This window comes from Typha latifolia, chromosome 14 (assembly GCF_019914945.1).
Source record: "Typha latifolia isolate L0001 chromosome 14, TyphaL0001v2, whole genome shotgun sequence".
Classification (NCBI taxonomy): Eukaryota; Viridiplantae; Streptophyta; class Magnoliopsida; order Poales; family Typhaceae; genus Typha; species Typha latifolia.
Genome location: NC_133099.1, coordinates 3634731 through 3653276, shown reverse-complemented (window position 1 = coordinate 3653276; position 18546 = coordinate 3634731). Strand labels below are relative to the sequence as shown.

Below are 18546 nucleotides of genomic sequence, written 5' to 3'. Positions count from 1 at the left end.
CTAATAGTAACTTGTAACATGTGTACTTAAGAAATATTTTATTTTTAAAAAAAAATTCTACTATATTTATAATCATAATAATTACTATCTTTAGTTGATATATAAGTCATATACGCACTAATTGAATTCTCTGTTATATGCATAATAATAGCCACATATAGAAGATAAGGGTAGCACCGCTCATCTATTTTAATATCGTATAGTAATATTTTCCATATTGTAGTTGTGCTAGTTTGGGCTGAGAAAAAATTCTAACATTATGTGATACATAATATAATCTATATTCTATTAATAAATATAGAAAGAATACTTATGATTGACAAGCTTGCCACATGAAGTATATCGTAATATGTGAGCACCAAAGTGTCAGGCTAGTGAATGTAGCATCAGTAGCGATATCTATAGGTTATTATGATCCTTATAGTATATTGATATTTGAGGATCACATAAGACTTAATTTTTCTACTCGTAAATAGCATTTGACCATATTATTGAGGTTATGACATATTTCTTTTAATTTTTTTAAATTTTTTTTGAAAAATTTATCTTATACTAATTTGCTTGAAATTTTAGGTAGGTTTACATTATATTAAATATTCACCATATTACCGTACACTAACGACATAGAGTAACAGTAGTGGTAAAACATCGATGAAGGCAATACATTATATGTGTATTAACATATTACAACTAATTGTTAGCCAATGCATTAGACATCAATAACTAATGTAGTGTTGTAGCTATCACAACCGCTCCTAGTATCTATCATAGTGGATGAGACTTAATAGTTGCGTTAGCACCATTACATAGTTAAAATAGAGAAAAAAATTATAGGTTATAGAGTTGTATTTATAGTAGCATGTATATATGCATTTGTAGATGAAATGACATATTTAGAGATAACAACAGAAAAACATGCAAAAGTTGATTTTAAAGAGTCTTCTAAATCCGTATGTATGGATAAAAAGACAAATGTATAGATGATCATGGAGGAGCATATTATAACTATATTTAAGGGTAATGCAGATATAGAGATAGTCATGAAAAAACATGCTACACATGTTGAAAAAGATAGAGAAGTGAAAAATAAATCAATAGATTATCTTTAATTGATCACTTACATATAGAGTTGTTAGAAATAATATCTAACAACTCTCAACAACTTGGCTACATAATAGGTCAATTAAATTATAATTGGTTTAGTCTAACTAAAATAGTTACAACTATACGTAATAATTTACAAAACAAATTAACTAATTTTCAACACTCCCCCTCAAGTTGGAGAGTAAATATCCAACACACCCAACTTGCGAACCATAGATATGAAATTTTATTTGCTCAAAGGTTTGGTTAATAAATTTGCCAATTGATCTGTTGAACCAACATGTCTAGCCACTATTGAGCCATCTTGAATTTTATCCTGAATGAAGTGATAATCCATCTTAATATGCCTAATATGCTCATGGAAAACTAGATTAGCTGAAATACAAAGCTGCTTTGTTATCACAATATAAGAAATCATGTTCAAGATATAGAAGGCTTTAAGTTTTTCAACAAAACATCGCAATCATGTTAGTTCACAACAAGCTTCGATCATGGCTCGGTATTCTACTTCAGCTACTAATAAAGTTACTATTTTTTATCACTTTGATCTCTATAATATTAAAGAGGGTATAAGAAAGATATAATACTCGATGGTGGAGCGTCTAGTAAATAGACACTCCGCCCAATTCGAGTCACAATAAGCACGTAATTTTAAGTTATTATGAAAGAAAAAAATAATCCTAAGCCTAGTGCACCCTTAAAGTATCAAACCACTCGAAGATTCGCTTTCATATGCTGATTCCTTGGTTGATGCGTAAATCGACTTAATATATAAGCCAAATATGTAATATCTAGCTTTAAGACAATCAAATATATCAAGTGATCAACTAGTCTCCTATAGTTATCTGGATCTTTAAGCAATTCTCATTTATCTAAAAGTTTTAGCTCTTTCTCCATTGGAGTGTCAGTTGAGGCATCAACCAAAAGCCTTGTATCTTTAATAATTTCTAGTGCATATTTGCGCTGTGACATCAAGATTCGATTTCATTAATAGAATCTCAATTGCAACAGTAATTGACATTCTAAAAAACTATGATGAAGGTAGCTCTAATCTTAAGACAAACTCTATTACAAAGCTAAATTTATCTAAATCAAAAACTGCACTTGAAGATTAGTATTTACGCTTTTGCTTAACAATATCGTCACTTCCAAACTATAAGATTTAATTTATATTTTGCTATTTTATTTAAATTTATAGATTCTGAATTGTTTGTGTTATAATTACTAAACACATTATGATTATGTTTTACAATCTATCATTTGGTATCAAAGCCATCATAAATTTATATAAAATATAATAATTTTAATAAATTGAACTTCAGATGCAATTTTTTATGTATAAATATTTTTTTATAATTTTAGTCGTAATTTTGAAGGAGAAAATATTTTTTTTTGTTATGCATGCATGTCACATAAGTTCATTTGGCAAAGTTAGGAGTAGAATTGTTGATTTTTTTTTTATTTGGCTATGCATGTCAGGTTTGAACAATATTTTTTGGGGCTGCAATTTGAGTGGGTTACTATTCCATTTTTGGACAAATTATTATAATTTTATTTCTAATTATTAAGAAATTGGTAAGAAATAAAGTACTTTCAATATATTATGTATAATTTTATATGCATCCATATATAATGATAGACCCAAAGGAAGTTTATTATATATTTTTCATATATAATAAAAAAAACTAAACTATATAACGTCGGCTCATAATAATTGGTCATTATCAATTTTACTAACTTTATTTGTAATTGCCATTTTGTTAATAAGGACTTTGTAATATTTTTAAGTTACAATTATGTTTATTCTTTTGAATAAATTATGAAGGCTAATTTTACCACATTTAATTGCGAGTTTAATTTATTAAGTGAATTAATTTTTTTAATTCAATTTATTTCTTCCTAACGAAGAAATAAATTATTATACAACAACTTTTATGATTAGAACTGAAATAATTTTTTGACGTTTTATTATTTATTTCAGTTTAATTAATGTTAGTCCTTCTATATATAATTGATTTAATTATATTAATTGTGGATTTGTAGTCGATAATAGTAAGCATATCATTTTTTCTAAATCTAATATAGCATTGAATAATATTCATGCTTAAATATCTGGAATAGTACCATTGAACGGAACTAATTTTTTTATTTGGAAATAACAACTTGAAATTTCTCTTGGTATTTTGAAAATGGATTGGTCACTACGAATGGACACTCCTAGTCAAAGAGAGGTAGGAGGGGATGAGGTTAGTGGAGATGAGTTTCTTTTATTCGTCATAGTCTTCGGTAGGAGTGATGAGCCATGACTTATTGATGGTGTTGATATTGAAGAGCGTGGTGTTTGCCAGCAGCGGGCCAGTTGGCCATGAGGTGCTCGGAACAGAAGGAGAAGAGGAAGAAAGGCAATGTGGGCATGAGGACAATGAAGAAATTTAAAAAAAAAAAATTACAATATACCAATATAGATAGAGGACAATTTAGTTATTTTTTCAATTTCGTCTTTGGCATCGAAGAGGTGAGGTATTTTTAATAGTTCATAGAGTTACTATGTACTAAAAAAGAGTTCAAAGGGTTATAATGAAAAATGATAACAGTTTAGGAAGTTAAAAATAAAGTATCCCTACGTATATTTTAATAGTTTAGGTGTTTAAATATTGTTAGTTAAATATTTTACATAACCACTAAAGTAAGCCGAACTTTCTAATCTTTTGCTTGAGTTTGTAAGAAATTGCCCCCTTGTCGAGATTTTACGCCCAACGGAGAATAATTTTTGTTAATTTGGATCGAGAGAAAAAGAGAGTGACAAAAAAATTTACCTCCTATTAAAGTTCAGCAATTTTATTATTAATTTATGACATTGCACTGATGGCAGCCGGCCTCGGCAAAACAAGCCTCCTATGGTAAAAAAAATTCGGATGATGCCCATTTTGGTAAAAAAAAAAAACTTGGCTAGATTTTTATCTATAGCCGAGATAAAAGTGTATTCATCCGCATACCGGATCCGTCTACAATCCGACCCGTTGATCCTCTGAGTGCCACGTTACCATTCCTAGTTGGCGTCACGTGCCGACCGCTAGGGTTTCTTCTTCCCACACCAAACTATATAAAAATCTAAACCCTAACCCTCTACTCCTCCTCTTTCCTCCTGCTGCTAAGAGCGCCCACATCCTTCTCTCGCAGGAGAAGCTCCACCACCATGCCTTCTATCCTACTATCCTCTCACGAGCTCGAGGAATCTAAGAAATCGAAGTCCAAGAAGCTCAAGAATCCCGATTCCCCGACCATGGAGGAGGACAAGAAGAGCAAGAAGACGAAGAAGAAGTCTAAGTCCGACGAAGGTGAGATCGAGAACATAGACGAATCCCCCTCGGAGAAGAAGTCCAAGAAAAGTAAGAAACGGAAGGCATCCGATGACGACGAGAGGAGCGAGACCAGCTCTGATGCCGGAGAGATCGCGACGCCGGCGGTGGCGGCGGCGAAGAAGGCGAAGGTGACACAGATGGAGGAGAAGGTGTCGGATGAGGACGGGGAGGTGACGGCGAGCGGAGACGAGGATGCTGAACTGGGGCCGGGTGCCGTGTCGAAATTTAGGATTTCGAAGATGCTAAGGGAGAAATTGAAGTCGAAGGGGATTGAGTCGCTGTTCCCCATCCAATCTATGACGTTTGATCTTATTCTTGATGGGTTTGATTTGGTTGGTCGAGCACGAACTGGTCAGGTATGAACTCTTTTGGCTTTTTTGCTTTTATTCCACTGATTAAAATGCTACCAGAAGCTAATTTTCTCATTTTTCACTTTTTCTTTTGTGTTGGGAAAAGGTCATATTGGTGGTTTTGTACGTTGTCTGCTACTTTTATGTGCTTTTAGTTAGTGTTAATTAAGGAAATGCGGGACATTTGAAACGGCTCTGGATGATTCTTAGGAGTGCAAGGATGAGACCTAGAGAACTTCTTTGTGCATCCATAAATTTGATGATCTAATAGAGATTTGGAAATATTGGAATGAGATTACTGAGTTAGTCCACCTTTCCTAACAGATCCATGAAAAACCATTGAGGATAGCACTTTTTGATATGTAAAGTATGTCACTTAGATGGTACAATTAATAGGCTTATGGTTATATGTGACATCAAGCATCCATGTAGGTGTCATTTGATAAGCCTATACCATTTGTGATCATTTTCCTGACTGCGAGATGATTCTTCCATGTGTGATTGTTGTAACTTGTAAAGGCATGTTTGATAGTTTCAGTGATAAAATAATATAGTTTTTCCCATAAAAAGGCAACTTTTAAACAGAGGTTTGAAATGAGAATCTGAGAATTAAATGAGATGATTTTCTTAAACTTTGAGGTCTGTGTGGATGCTGCCTGACATGTTGTCCTAAAATCCCTCAGTTGTTGTAGAAACCTTATGATTTATGTGATATGCTGTTTGGCTAACTTTTGAGGGCTTAACATTCTCTCTGTCTATCTTCCAGTTCTGTGGAGTTACTTTTACTGGGGCTCTTGTTGACGCAAATAATGAGTTCAGCCTTTTACTACTATTATATCTTATCGTCCTTGATGCAAATGGGCTCCTTTTCATTTGTTTAATTTATGACTAACTTCAAATATTACCCCTTTTTAAAACTATTTGCAACATCTTTCAAAAGGTTGTCATCTATGCCTTGAAAGTTTGTGATCTTGCCTTGTTGGGCTTCTTTTGATTCCAAATTCTCACTACAATGTTGTTGCTTTGTTATTTTTTGAAATCTGGACAGTTGCGTTGACTGAATTCTTATTTCACTTCTTCGTGTACCCTATTCACCTGTCAGATTTTTACTTGTTCTAACTAGAGTGAAAACGTTAGTTCATTAAACATTTTCTCAATGGCAGGGCAAAACCTTAGCATTTGTGCTGCCTATATTGGAGTCTTTAACAAATGGACCGCATAAGGCATCTAGGAAGACTGGTTATGGAAGACCTCCAAGTGTATTGGTACTTCTGCCAACGAGGGAGCTGGCAAATCAGGTACATGTTGGGCAAATTGATTTGATTCTTAATCTGCAAGTTGTTTGTGCATATATAATATATTATACTGCTTGTAGGTACATGCAGACTTTGAGTTTTATGGTGCAGCAATGGGTCTATCTGCGTGCTGTTTGTATGGTGGGTCTCCATATCGTGCTCAAGAGCTTTCCCTTAAAAGAGGGGTTGATATAGTTGTTGGAACACCTGGACGAATAAAAGTAATCTTTTTCTGGTATTTTGTGATTTTGATGTTTTCAGATTTTTCTGGAAGTTGAATTATTGTATTTGTTTTCCTGATTTCTCACATACTCATCCTGCACAGGATCATATTGAAAGAGGGAGTCTTGACTTGAAATTTTTGAAGTTTCGTGTTCTTGATGAAGCTGATGAGATGCTCAATATGGGTTTTGTTGATGATGTTGAACTTATCCTTGGTATATTCTCTTTAACACAATTTTTACATGGTCTTATAGGTCTTCTAACAGTTATAAAAAGACTGTAGGCTAATTAAGCTTAGATAAATATTCCATGACAAGATGTCTGAGTTTCTCATAGTTAGTTGGATAGTTTCTCACTGTTATGATTGTTAAGTTCTGCATTTCTAAATTTAAGTTTGTTATAGATTCTGTGTATCATTGGCATGGTCTGTTCAGTGGGGATTTCAGGGATGACTTACATGTCTGGCTCTTATTCAGTGGAGGTCCTTTTTGTGTTTGCAGGAAAAGTTGAGGATGTCAGCAAAGTACAGACACTTCTTTTCAGTGCTACACTACCCCTCTGGGTGAAGAAGGTGTTTGACGAATATTTTAATGCATAAGTTGAAACTGTCATAAGTTTTAGCAATTTCATTGAGGGTTTTTTTAAATGTATCTCTATGTTTCTTTCTTTGTATATTTTCTGATTCATTTCTAAAAACTGCTAGATTTCTTCAAGGTTCTTGAAAGCTGATAAGAAAACTGCAGATCTTGTTGGTAATGAGAAGTTGAAGGCCAGTGCGAGTGTTAAACACCTTGTCATGCCCTGCACTCGTGCAGCAAGGCCCCAGCTTATTCCAGATATTATTCGGTGTTATAGCCGGTTGGTATCTTCTATATACACCATATAACTACTTTACTCTTTTATCTAGTTTCTTACAACTCTGTGTTTACTGACTCAGTGGAGGCCGAACCATTATTTTCACTGAGACAAAGGAATCTGCATCAGAACTTGCTGGATTGCTGCCCGGGGCACGAGCATTACATGGAGACATAATGCAGAGCCAGCGTGAAGTAAGTAAATTGAAGACAAAGATCATATGCTATCTCATTGATCACATTCATGTTAGAGCTAGATATTCTTGGCTTAATCTAGTGTGTATGATATTTTTTAATTCAACCTATTTCTCACCAAGCCATTTTTTCCTTTTCAGTTTGTGTTGTATGTGATTCCAGTGTTTCATATCAGCTAGGCATAAGTGACAAATGTGCATATAATTATATGTTGCATCCTTAACCACTTACTGTAAGATCATGATTATAAGGTGATACGATGACTGTACTTGATTTGATTGAAATGCTTTTCTGTTTCTTGAGCCAATATTTCCTAGATTTATATTAGCTTGATGCTTTGGAAAAGTACATCAGGTTGTTGACAAAAGATTAGGAGATTATTTCTGTAATGCTGAAGAAATAGGTTTAGCACTTCATTTTTATTCCAATCTTTTCATAGTTGAATTTCATTATGAATGTTTGGAGTTGATGTTATGCAGGTCATACTTGCTGGATTCAGGTCGGGAAGGTTTCTAACTTTAGTTGCTACAAATGTGGCGGCACGTGGCTTGGATATTAATGATGTCCAGTTGATTATTCAGGTATCCCTTGTTTCCTAAAATATTTTCGTGGATCAAAGCTTTACTCTACCAAAAAAAGAGGCGCTAATGATTTTATTAAATCTGCAGTGTGAGCCCCCACGTGATGTTGAAGCTTATATCCATCGTTCAGGACGCACTGGGAGAGCTGGTATATTTATTACTACCACTTCTTTGTAATTATCCTTTTAGTTCATTTCTTTCTAAGTGTTGAAATTAACTTTCAGGCAATACTGGTGTTGCTATACTGCTTTATGAACCCAAGTATTCATATAGCATTTCTAGAATAGAAAGGGAGTCAGGTGTCAAGTTTGAGCACATCTCTGCCCCCCAACCTTCTGATGTTGCTGAATCAGCTGGTACTGAAGCAGCAGATGCAATATCAAATGTGTCAGACAGGTTTGGTATTTGATTTATATGGATTATTTTGACTTGTAATTAAAATCAAGTCCTGATGTAGTTTAGATGATGGGATTTAAGCTATACATTTGTATTTGATGCAGTGTTGTTCCAGTTTTCCGCTCACAAGCAGAGCAGCTCTTAAGCTCCTCTGGTTTATCTCCTGTGGATTTGCTTGCAAAAGCACTTGCAAAGGCTGCGGTATGAATTTTCTTCTCTTAAGCTCTTCATAAATGTTAGGTGGTAGTTCTTACGGTAAATTGCAAATTTTTCCAGGGATACACTGACATCAAGAAGAGATCGCTGCTTTCTTCCATGGAGAACTGTGTGACTTTACTTCTTCAGGCAGGAAAATCTATCTACACACCATCGTAAGAATATGATCTTTTCTTGCTTTCTGTTTGATCCATTATAATTACCACAAATCGGATACTGAACTTGATTAATGGTTAGTGTATCTATTTGTCACAGTGCAGATGATAACACCGACTTGAATGCATTTCCTTATTGAAACCATTTTTTAATGAGCAAATTTCTTTGTTGTCACATGATTGATCCTCTACCATGTTGCTGAATTTTTATATGTATCTGATTTTACTCGTTCTGGTACTTGTTACTTAGGTTTGCTTTTAGTATCTTAAGAAGATTCATACCTGATGAAAAAGTTGAAGGGGTCAAAGGTCTATCTCTTACTGCTGATGGAATGGGTGCGGTGTTTGATGTACCTGCTGATGATGTGGCTGCATTCCTTGAAGGTATACATGCTACTAGTCCATTATGCTCGTAAAATTGAGTTCTTGCTTATTTAGTTTTCTTGCAACATATGGATGATCTGCAATTGTGTAGCTCTTAATGTCTCGGATCTGTATCGGTTTAATTAGTACTTATTAACTTTCTGCCAATATTTTCCGTAAGTTGGTTTGTTTCAAAAGATTAAAGCTGCTGTGCAAAGGTCTTGACTTATTTTCCCCTTCCTGCAGGTCAAGACAATGCCAACATGGTTACCATAGAGGTAGTGAAAAGCTTGCCACCGTTGCAAGATAAAGATCAAGCAAGAGGAGGAGGAGGTGGACGAGGAAGGTTTGGTGGCGGCGGCTATTCTGGTGGTAAAAGTGGCGGCAGCAGATTTTCCGGTGGCAGAGGTGGCAGCGGTGGTTCGGGCCGAAGAGGGTTTTCTAGCAGAGGCCGTGGTGGTGGCGGCAGTGGTGGAAACAGATTTAACAAGTGGAACTGAAGTAGTTACATGATTTTAACCCGAAACAGTGAAGTATTTTTGGAGTGATAATTCACCAAACTTGGCTACGATTTATATTATTTGTTCCTGTAACAAGTTCGTAAAGAGTTGTAACGTGAGATTTAAACAGGTTTCAATATTATGATAAAGTGATCTTAAAAGCTGCAATGAAAAAATATTTATATTGAGGACTCAGAAAATTCTCATTTTATTTAAGTATATGACAACTCCATTTCAATGGTGTTTTAATTAACCTAATGTTATTTTGATTCTAATATGAGAATACCTATGCGACTGAGTTTGGGCACAATTTTATTGGATATGTATCTTAATATGTTGTAAGTCCTTGATAACAGAATTTCTCTAGCTTTTTTTGTAAAATTAGAAGAAGAGATGGAAGTTATCTACAATTTGACATATAATAGCCGTAGAATTTTCTAAATACACATTAATGCGATAGAGACGCCGAAGCATTCCAACAAGGGATCATGATTAGTTTTGGAAGTCAATCTTGTAGGTTAATTTGACTTATAATAAATCCATGAACTACTACATTGACTTTGGAAAAACACAAGGTGAGGGTAGAGGGGAAGAAAGAGATCGAGGGGGGGATTTATTAGTTAAAATTTAAGTTGCGGATCGGGATCCTCTCTCTCTTTCTCTCCCTCGGGCTAGGGCACTCGACGCGAGCTCAGACGAGCAGCGATGACGACGGCCAAAATGGTACATTTTTTTTTCCTTTTTCGTGCCGGTCGGCACAGGCTGTGCCACCATCGTTGGGCCTAGGGCACTCGACGCGAGCTCAGGCGAGTGGCGATGGCGACGGCAACGGCGAACGGTGACGGCGGCGGCGAGTGGCAACGACAACGACGAGCTTGACGATGAGGTCGATGGCGAAGCTATTAGGAGGGGTGCCATGCGGCACCCCCTTGTGCCACATGTCGATACGCCGCTGGCACGGCAAGTGCCGACCGTCATGCCCCGTACCGGTCATCGATGGATATGCTTCGAATTTGCCAAAATGGGACGTGATTATATTGTAAGATAGGCTCTCGTTTCTCTCTCCCAAACTATTCTTTACTTACCTCCAGCTTATGGTTGCCATTTCTTAGATATATATTATTAATTAGTTAGCTCTTAATTTTAATTAGTTGATCTCATATCAAAGAATAGTAGCGCTAAGATATAGTGCGAAGATATAAAGAAGGTAAACTTATTAAAAATCCATGTGTCTCACTTTTATTACCATTAGCATCCTGAATATTTAATATTTGACCTCTCCATTTTATATTTAATTTCTCAACAAAATTCTGAGTTAGTTTTAAGGATAATTATACCTACATTCTTGAACTATCTTCATTTTTCACAAACCTCTTCTAATTTTTTTTATAATATATAGACCTTCTAAACTATAAAAAATATCTCATAATGAATTGATTGATTTTGCGAACATAAGAACACCGAGTTCGAGTTAGAAAGAAAGAGTTGCTTAGAGTTGCAGATTTATTTCTAGAGCAAATAAAATTTTAATAAGTTCATGATGCCCATGGATAATTAGTTATATAAAAGGACTAGCTTTTTTTTAATTTTTTTACAAATCATACTTTATATTTATTTATTTTGTAATTTATACTCCATCTTTAATGTTTTTGTAACTCGACCCCTACTTTTTTTTATAATTCTCATTTAACATCATCTATTAATTTAAATAGTACCAGCAAAAGAATACTCTATTATAATATATAAAATAATTTATAAATACCTAAATTACTCATGTCTTCCTCAAAGGAGCGGCAAAAATGAGAAAAAAGAGTAATGATGGTATGTTAGTAATTTGGTTTAGTCAAAAAAAAATGTTAGGGTGTTAAACAAGAATTATAAAAAAAATGAAAGGGTTGGATTGCAAAATCATTAAAGACGGAGTGTGAATCACAAAATAGATAAAATATACGATGTGATTTATAAAATATCTTTTTCTAAATATATAAATTGAACAATTAAGTTGGATCTTGTATATATAACTCTAGACAAAAGGACTAATTTTCTCTAATATATAGATTTGACAACTAACTTAAATCTTGCATATATAGCTCTCTAATAATTTTTTTTTTATTAATATCAACCTTAATGGGAGGAATTAGACTTATAATTTCTGTTATAAGTTGATAAGATGATAAGATCTAACTACGTACTAAGTAACCAAAGTGGCATACAATACAACTCTAATAATTTTACACATATTAGGACTTTGGAGTTTTTGACATATCCATGTCTCAAATTATTTTTACCGAAATAAATCACCCAAAATTTTTGGCCTAACTAAACATCGATCAAATTACTAAAATACTCTCATAATTTCCTCTTATTTTTTATATCCCTCTACCATCGCCGTCACTATCCTCGCCGTCTTCGTCATTCCTCATCTTCCTCTCTCCCCTTTCTCTTCTTTTCCTTTTCTTCTTATTCTTTGAGAAGAAAAAAAGAGGATGAAGAATAGTAATTTAGGTATTTATAAATTATTTTATATATTATAATATAGTATTTATTTTTTAGTACTATCTAAGTTAATCTAAGTTGTTAAATAAAAATTATAGAGAAAAAAAGAGGTCGAGATACAAAATCCTTAAAAAGACATTCATAAACAAGTAAAATATAGAGTGCGATTTATAAAAAAATTCTATATTTTAAAAGATATATATATGAATGAAATTAAGTCACCAACAGAGTAAGGGACTTACAATCAGTAATTTTTAAAATATAAGTCACCAACAGAGTAAGGGATTTACATAAAAATTTTAGAACTATTTAGAGAATTGCTAACCTTAAAAAAAAAATCTCCATATAAAATTGCTTTCCGATACATCAATTTTCATATAAATCGTTGATAAAATTTCTCATCAGACTTAGCACAATTTGTGATTAATTTTAAAAATTTTATAAGTTGCGGACTGAATCAGTGATTTTAAAACGCACCTAATTGGTAAGTAAGTTTTGAAACTTTTGGAATCGGTAGGTGGGTTGTTCTTTGCAGATGCAAAATATCTAGCCTCTCTATCCATCACCCATTGGTGCACATCAGATTCCTTGCACCCCAATACTTGCCAGCTCCTGATTGACTACCACATAAGTAGAAGTTCAAAATATTTCAAAATCCTGAGTAGTTTATGATTCCATGTTTAGTTGTTAAAATGTGAGTGAGAGAGATTTGAAGCCAAATACCAAAATATCATAGATGCTTTTAGAGAAGTGTTTGTTTTCTATCGCTTTTAGTAGTATTTTTAGCAATTATCAATGTTAAGAAGAAAAAAAGAAGGTTTAAGGTTGGCTTTGGCTAATTTCAAGCTTGAATAAAATGTTAGATGATCTACATTTCATAAAATTAATTTAAACATAAATATAAATTGAGTCTTATCGAAGCTGAGCCCAATTCAAGCTTGCATATGCTAGAGCTGGCTTGGTTTGTCTTTTTCTTAACAGGCTTGTGGGTAAATAGCTCAAAGGAAATCTACCCATGCTCACATTGAGCAGATCATAAAAAATCATGGAGTTCTCCTCACAATTAGTAGTATCTCTGCTGCTACTTGCTGCTGCTTTAATTTTTCTACTCCTATCCTCATGGAGATCACTCAGAATTAATACTACTAATACTAACAACGACGACGACAACAACAACAACAATAAGAAGAGAAGATATCACCCAGTGGCTGGAACCATATTCCACCATCTTCTAAACTTCAATAGGCTCCATGACTACTCCACTAGCCAAGCTCGCCGGCACAAGACCTACCGGTTGCTCGCGCCTTTCCGCCATGAGGTCTACACCGCAGACCCTGCAAACATTGAGTATATCCTTCAGACCAACTTCTCAAATTATGGCAAGGTATCATCTATTCAGCTTCTTCTTCTTTTTTCTCTTTTTGTTTTTAAAAAATAATTGGGTTCTTTCTTATCTTTCTTAACTTGAACAGTAAGTACAAGCTTTTATAGCATTTGGTGGTATCAAATCATGAGGTCTTGAGTTTGAATCTCGTCAGATCTATCTTATCAACTAAATTTTAGTATCAGCTATTCAGCTTCTTCTTTTTCATTTTTTGTTTTTCAACAAAAAAAAAGTTGGCTTCTTTTTTATCTTTCTTGACTTGAACCGTAGATATATTTACTGTTCAGTTTAAGCTTTTAGAGCATTTGCTGGTATTAAATCATGAGGTGAGTTTGAATCTCGTCAGATCTATCTTATCAACTAAATTTTAGTATCAGCTACTCAGCTTCTTCTTTTTCATTTTTTGTTTTTCAACAAAAAAAAAAAGTTGGCTTCTTTTTTATCTTTCTTGACTTGAACCGTAGATATAATTACTGTTCAGTTTAAGCTTTTAGAGCATTTGCTGGTATTAAATCATGAGGTCTTGAGTTTGAATCTCGTCAGATCTATCTTATCAACTACACTTTAAAAGAAATAACTCCACAGATGGTGTTTCTTTTATCATTATAATCAATCTGTAAATATCTGAGATTTCATATTCAGAAATACAAGAAAATATATTAGTACCAAAAAGGCCCAATAATCAAATTGTCAATTGGTTTCCTTTTAAGGAGTTTATGATTCCCTGGATGACTCTTAAGATGTATAAATTATGTAAATATCTTCCACCAATCTCTAAAGGGTAATGTTAATCTGATTTTAACTAAATTTTCATTATCTGAATATGTTAAGTTCTCTTTTGAATTTATGAAGGAAAAAGTGCTTTACATGGTGAGAGGATCACTTATGAATTTTAGAGGTTTTAAAAGTACACACTATTGAGTCACTGATGAATAACCCATTTCAGCGTACTTTCAGACATTTAGTAGTTCTGAGGCCATCTAGAGAGTAAGTTTTGAGATGCTAGATGGCAGGATTGCTGTTATATTACACAAGCCTAAATTTCTACCAAGAAGATGGTGGATTACTCAACTTGTCAATTTGGCCTTACGATTCATAAGACAGGTTGTTCTTATATCAGATTCAGAATTTGGTACCAATTTCTAGAGGCTGGACATCAAGTTGATAGCCAGTCATAATATTTCTCATCTACTTTGTAGCCATCTCATATTTGAGCTATCCAACCCCATATTGTTAAGGAAAGGTTAGGATATGAAATCATTCCTAAGTTCTCTCTTATGCTTTCATATTTATCTGATCCTTTTCTAGATTCAAGTTTTCACATCTACCAGCATGTTGCTTCTAGTAATAAATCATATAGTTATACAAATCTTTTGCCAAACTATGTATCTTCTCTTTTCTGCATGAAAGATTTTGTAACAATTACCTATTTGATTTAATACTAGAAGAAAAAAGTAATGCAAAAAGAGGGTTCATAACTAATCTATAAGAGATACATGGAACATCCTTTGTGATGATTATATTTTACATATCGATAATGGATCAACGCTGCGGTCCGATGTTCTAGGGTTTTACCTCTTCTAGTCTTAGACAATTTCTTTTCTTTGTATAGGCTATGGAAAGTTTAAACCTTCAAAATTGATACACCTTCCTCATTTACCTAAGCGAAAAGTAGGGACTACTATAAGGATTTTTTTATGACCAGCCTAAATTTGATAATTTTACAGGGAGAATATAACTATAGTCTGATGAAGGATCTCCTTGGTGATGGAATATTTGCAGTGGATGGACAGAAATGGAAACACCAAAGAAATGTAGCAAGCTTTGAGTTTTCTGGGAGGGTCTTGAGGGATTATAGTTGTTTGACTTTCCGAAGCAATGCAGCCAAGCTTGCATTGCTGATTTCAAATGCTGTGAGATCTGAACAGATATTTGATATTCAAGTGAGCAATCTTGCTATAATGACTATCTACTACTTAGCATACTCATTGAAAGTTAATTCTTAGTAAGTAAGAACCAATATCACTTACAGGACCTATTCATGAGGTCAACAATGGACTCAATATTCCAACTAGCATTTGGTGTGGAACTAAATTGTTTGAGTGGATCGTTCGAAGAAGGAAGCAGATTTGCAAAGGCATTTGATGACTCAAGCACTTTGATCGTATGGCGCTACGTTGATATCTCTTGGAAGATTAAGAAGTTCTTAAACATAGGATGTGAAGCAATATTGAGGAGAAGATTGGAAGTAGTCAATGATTTTGTGTACAAAATGATTCTAAGCAAGATTGAATGTATGTCTAAGCAACATGAAGCGGTAAGATTTATTGTCTCATAAACTCTCTTTTTTGTCCACTTATCTTTACCTACAAAGCTCTTTGGAAGAAGTATAAAGACATTGAAGTGTTGTGTTGAAGTTGTTGCTTCTTTGTATAGATGGATGTAAGGTCTAAGGGTGATATTCTATCAAGGTTTCTGATTGAGAGTGAGAAGGATCCAGAAAACATCACTCACCAGTACTTGAGAGACATCATCTTAAACTTCATCATCGCAGGAAAAGATACGACGGCTGTCAGTCTGTCATGGTTCTTTTATATTCTCTGCAAACATCCTTCCATCGAAGAAAGGGTCGCTCAAGAAGTCGAAGTAACTACAAAAGAGTTTGGAATTTGTACATCAATAGATGAATTTAGTGCAAAGTTAACTGAAGAGACCATCAACAAAATGCAGTATCTCCATGCTGCCTTAACTGAGACTTTAAGGATGTATCCTGCTGTTCCTCTTGTAAGTTAACATTCTCAGCAAAATACCATTGTTTTTTGCTAATCGCAGTGTCATCAAAAGTTGAGGATGTGTGATACAGGACCCAAAAATTTGCTTGTCAGATGATACTTTACCAGATGGCTATGATGTGAGAAAGGGGGATCTGGTGGTTTACATGCCTTATGCCATGGGTAGATTGAAGTCCATATGGGGTGATGATGCTGAGAATTTTCGACCAGAGAGATGGCTTAACCGCGATGGAAATTTCTCTCATGAAAGTCCATTCAAGTTTACAGCATTCCAGGTAGTGATGTAACTAATAATCATAGATGTCTAATAGTTTCTATCCTAGTTATTATCCTAGTACAATATTAGCATCAACAGCACCTTTCTAACTCAAGGATATATATCTGACATTCAGCAGTAGGATTATACAAAACCTATGTACTCATAAAATCTATTTGTTTCAATGCAGGCTGGACCAAGAATATGTTTGGGAAAAGAATTTGCTTACAGGCAGATGAAGATCTTCGCGGCTGTCCTCCTGCACTTCTTCAGATTCAGGCTAAGTGACGAAGAGAAACCTGTCAATTATAAGACCATGATGACTCTTCAAATCGATAACGGTCTTCATGTCCAAGCGTCGCACCGATGAAACCAGGATATATATCTGTTTATCCATCTATTATCAGTATTTGCTTGGTGATTTGTCACATCTTGTTGCAATTATGATAGGCATGACCAGATGTTAGTTCTTACTCTTCTATAGCAGTCTAATGGACTATTTCATAGCATCATGCATCTCTTTATTTTATCGCCATCAAGAATGTCGCAGAAGTGATTTTGTTAGATGATCCTTCTGTTCTCTTGAATCACTAGATGCAAAGATGATTTTATACTAGGGCAGACATCACCATGGATCACCATTGCGCAGAGAATCGATTGCTTTGGCTATTGTTCACAAGGATGTGCACTGGATAAAAATCCATAGTTCTGAACTTTGAAGGAAATGGTTATCTTCTGCGCTAGCTTCATCTTGGCAATATTGAATCTAAGTCCAAAAATCTAGTTGCCAATCACCAAGGATACTGTTAACATGAATTGTTTCTGTAACACCCCAATTAAAAAAAAAAAAAAACCGTGACGCACGGTTCGACCGATTTAAAAAATCTAGTTTCCCTCCCTCTTGCCATCATCCTCGGCGGCTAACGAACCCACGTCCGGCCGTTGGTCCGAGAGCTCCGGGGAAGGGGTTCTCTGGATGGGCTTCGGGCCTTTGTGTTGGGAGGACGGACCTCCATGGCCGTCGGCCATGGAGCTCGCCTCGTCGGCCACCCCGGCCGCGGGGCGAGCTTCTCCCGCTCCCCCATAGGCGGGGAGCACGGGCGGTGGCTCCTCCCCAGCATGGGTTACGCCCGTCGAGCCAAGTCAAGCCCTCCTCTTTTCCTCCACTTTCCTTTCCTTCCCTTCCCTCCTCGGCGTGGGTCGCGAGCTGCCGACCCGAAGGCGGGCTGCCGGCGGCATGGGCCAGTCTCCCTCCCTTAATGGAGATGGGGGGTAGGTGTTGGTGGGCCCCAGCCCACCTTAGCCCACCAAGGCCCTCTTGCCTATTGGGTTAGGTTTGAACCTAACCCAATACCCCCAGCCTAGCCCAATTGAGGCCAATTGGATCTTATAACCTTGTTTATCTACTTTCACTTGATTGATTAGCCTTATTACCCCCGTAATGACAATTTATTATCTTGTGAATTTTAAGATTTTGGAGATTTAGTGTACTGTGGGGCGAGTAGAGTTTATACAACTCTAAAATAATGTAGTTACAGTTATTATACCTGTCATGACATTATAAGAAATGTTAGTATTAGTACATGCATTTATTGTACTATGATGTATCTTGACATGTGCAGTTATTGTTAGATTACTCATCATGATATTATGAGAATGCTAGCATATGCATCAGTAATGATGCTCTACATGTATCTTGTATAATATACCCTTATATAAATATCTGTTGTGAATATAGAATATAATAATCGACTATGACATGCTTTATACACTCATAGACACTGCACCACTTCCACCTATCATGAGTAGACACTGTCTTGTGAAATCTTTTTACTGACATGTCATGTGATGCTACACTGATGAAGTTATGCCAACTCATAAGAAGATTTTCAATGGTTCGATCACATAAAGAAGTAAAATATCAGTTTGACTTCAAAGTTTTGATACTGAGAAAATAAATACTAACAGCTACAGGCTAGGCATGTAGCCAGGAGTTCCAACTCCTACAGAGGATGGCCCAAGACC

General features: G+C 35.1%; 2 protein-coding genes across 2 annotated transcripts; both read left to right on the top strand.

Moving 5' to 3' along the window:
• The first annotated feature begins 4222 nt into the window (after positions 1 to 4222).
• On the top strand, positions 4223 to 9793 carry LOC140800922 (DEAD-box ATP-dependent RNA helicase 7). The gene is made up of 14 exons (XM_073155857.1): positions 4223 to 4822; positions 5980 to 6114; positions 6192 to 6332; positions 6437 to 6548; positions 6834 to 6904; positions 7037 to 7191; positions 7271 to 7382; positions 7862 to 7963; positions 8051 to 8111; positions 8188 to 8359; positions 8464 to 8560; positions 8636 to 8730; positions 8981 to 9114; positions 9340 to 9793. Exons 1-14 carry the CDS (start codon positions 4301 to 4303, stop codon positions 9591 to 9593), a joined length of 2163 nt encoding a protein of 720 aa, XP_073011958.1. The 5' UTR covers positions 4223 to 4300; the 3' UTR covers positions 9594 to 9793.
• A 3225-nt stretch (positions 9794 to 13018) lies between these two features.
• On the top strand, positions 13019 to 17030 carry LOC140800924 (cytochrome P450 704C1-like). The gene is made up of 6 exons (XM_073155858.1): positions 13019 to 13473; positions 15201 to 15416; positions 15506 to 15790; positions 15910 to 16257; positions 16337 to 16540; positions 16712 to 17030. The coding sequence occupies exons 1-6, from the start codon at positions 13135 to 13137 to the stop codon at positions 16889 to 16891; spliced, it is 1572 nt and encodes a 523-aa protein (XP_073011959.1). The 5' UTR covers positions 13019 to 13134; the 3' UTR covers positions 16892 to 17030.
• Positions 17031 to 18546: the final 1516 nt, after the last annotated feature.

What these genes read in the sequence shown, in the direction of transcription:
- LOC140800922 (XM_073155857.1), top strand. Translation starts at nt 4,301, where the DNA reads ATGCCTTCTATCCTACTATCCTCTCACGAGCTCGAGGAATCTAAGAAA. An exon ending in TGATGTTGAACTTATCCTTG is followed by an intron (nt 6,549 to 6,833) that starts GTATATTCTCTT and finishes TTGTGTTTGCAG; the next exon opens with GAAAAGTTGAGGATGTCAGC. An exon ending in ATTATTCGGTGTTATAGCCG is followed by an intron (nt 7,192 to 7,270) that starts GTTGGTATCTTC and finishes TTACTGACTCAG; the next exon opens with TGGAGGCCGAACCATTATTT.
- LOC140800924 (XM_073155858.1), top strand. Translation starts at nt 13,135, where the DNA reads ATGGAGTTCTCCTCACAATTAGTAGTATCTCTGCTGCTACTTGCTGCT. An exon ending in AACAGATATTTGATATTCAA is followed by an intron (nt 15,417 to 15,505) that starts GTGAGCAATCTT and finishes TATCACTTACAG; the next exon opens with GACCTATTCATGAGGTCAAC. An exon ending in TGTATCCTGCTGTTCCTCTT is followed by an intron (nt 16,258 to 16,336) that starts GTAAGTTAACAT and finishes TGTGTGATACAG; the next exon opens with GACCCAAAAATTTGCTTGTC.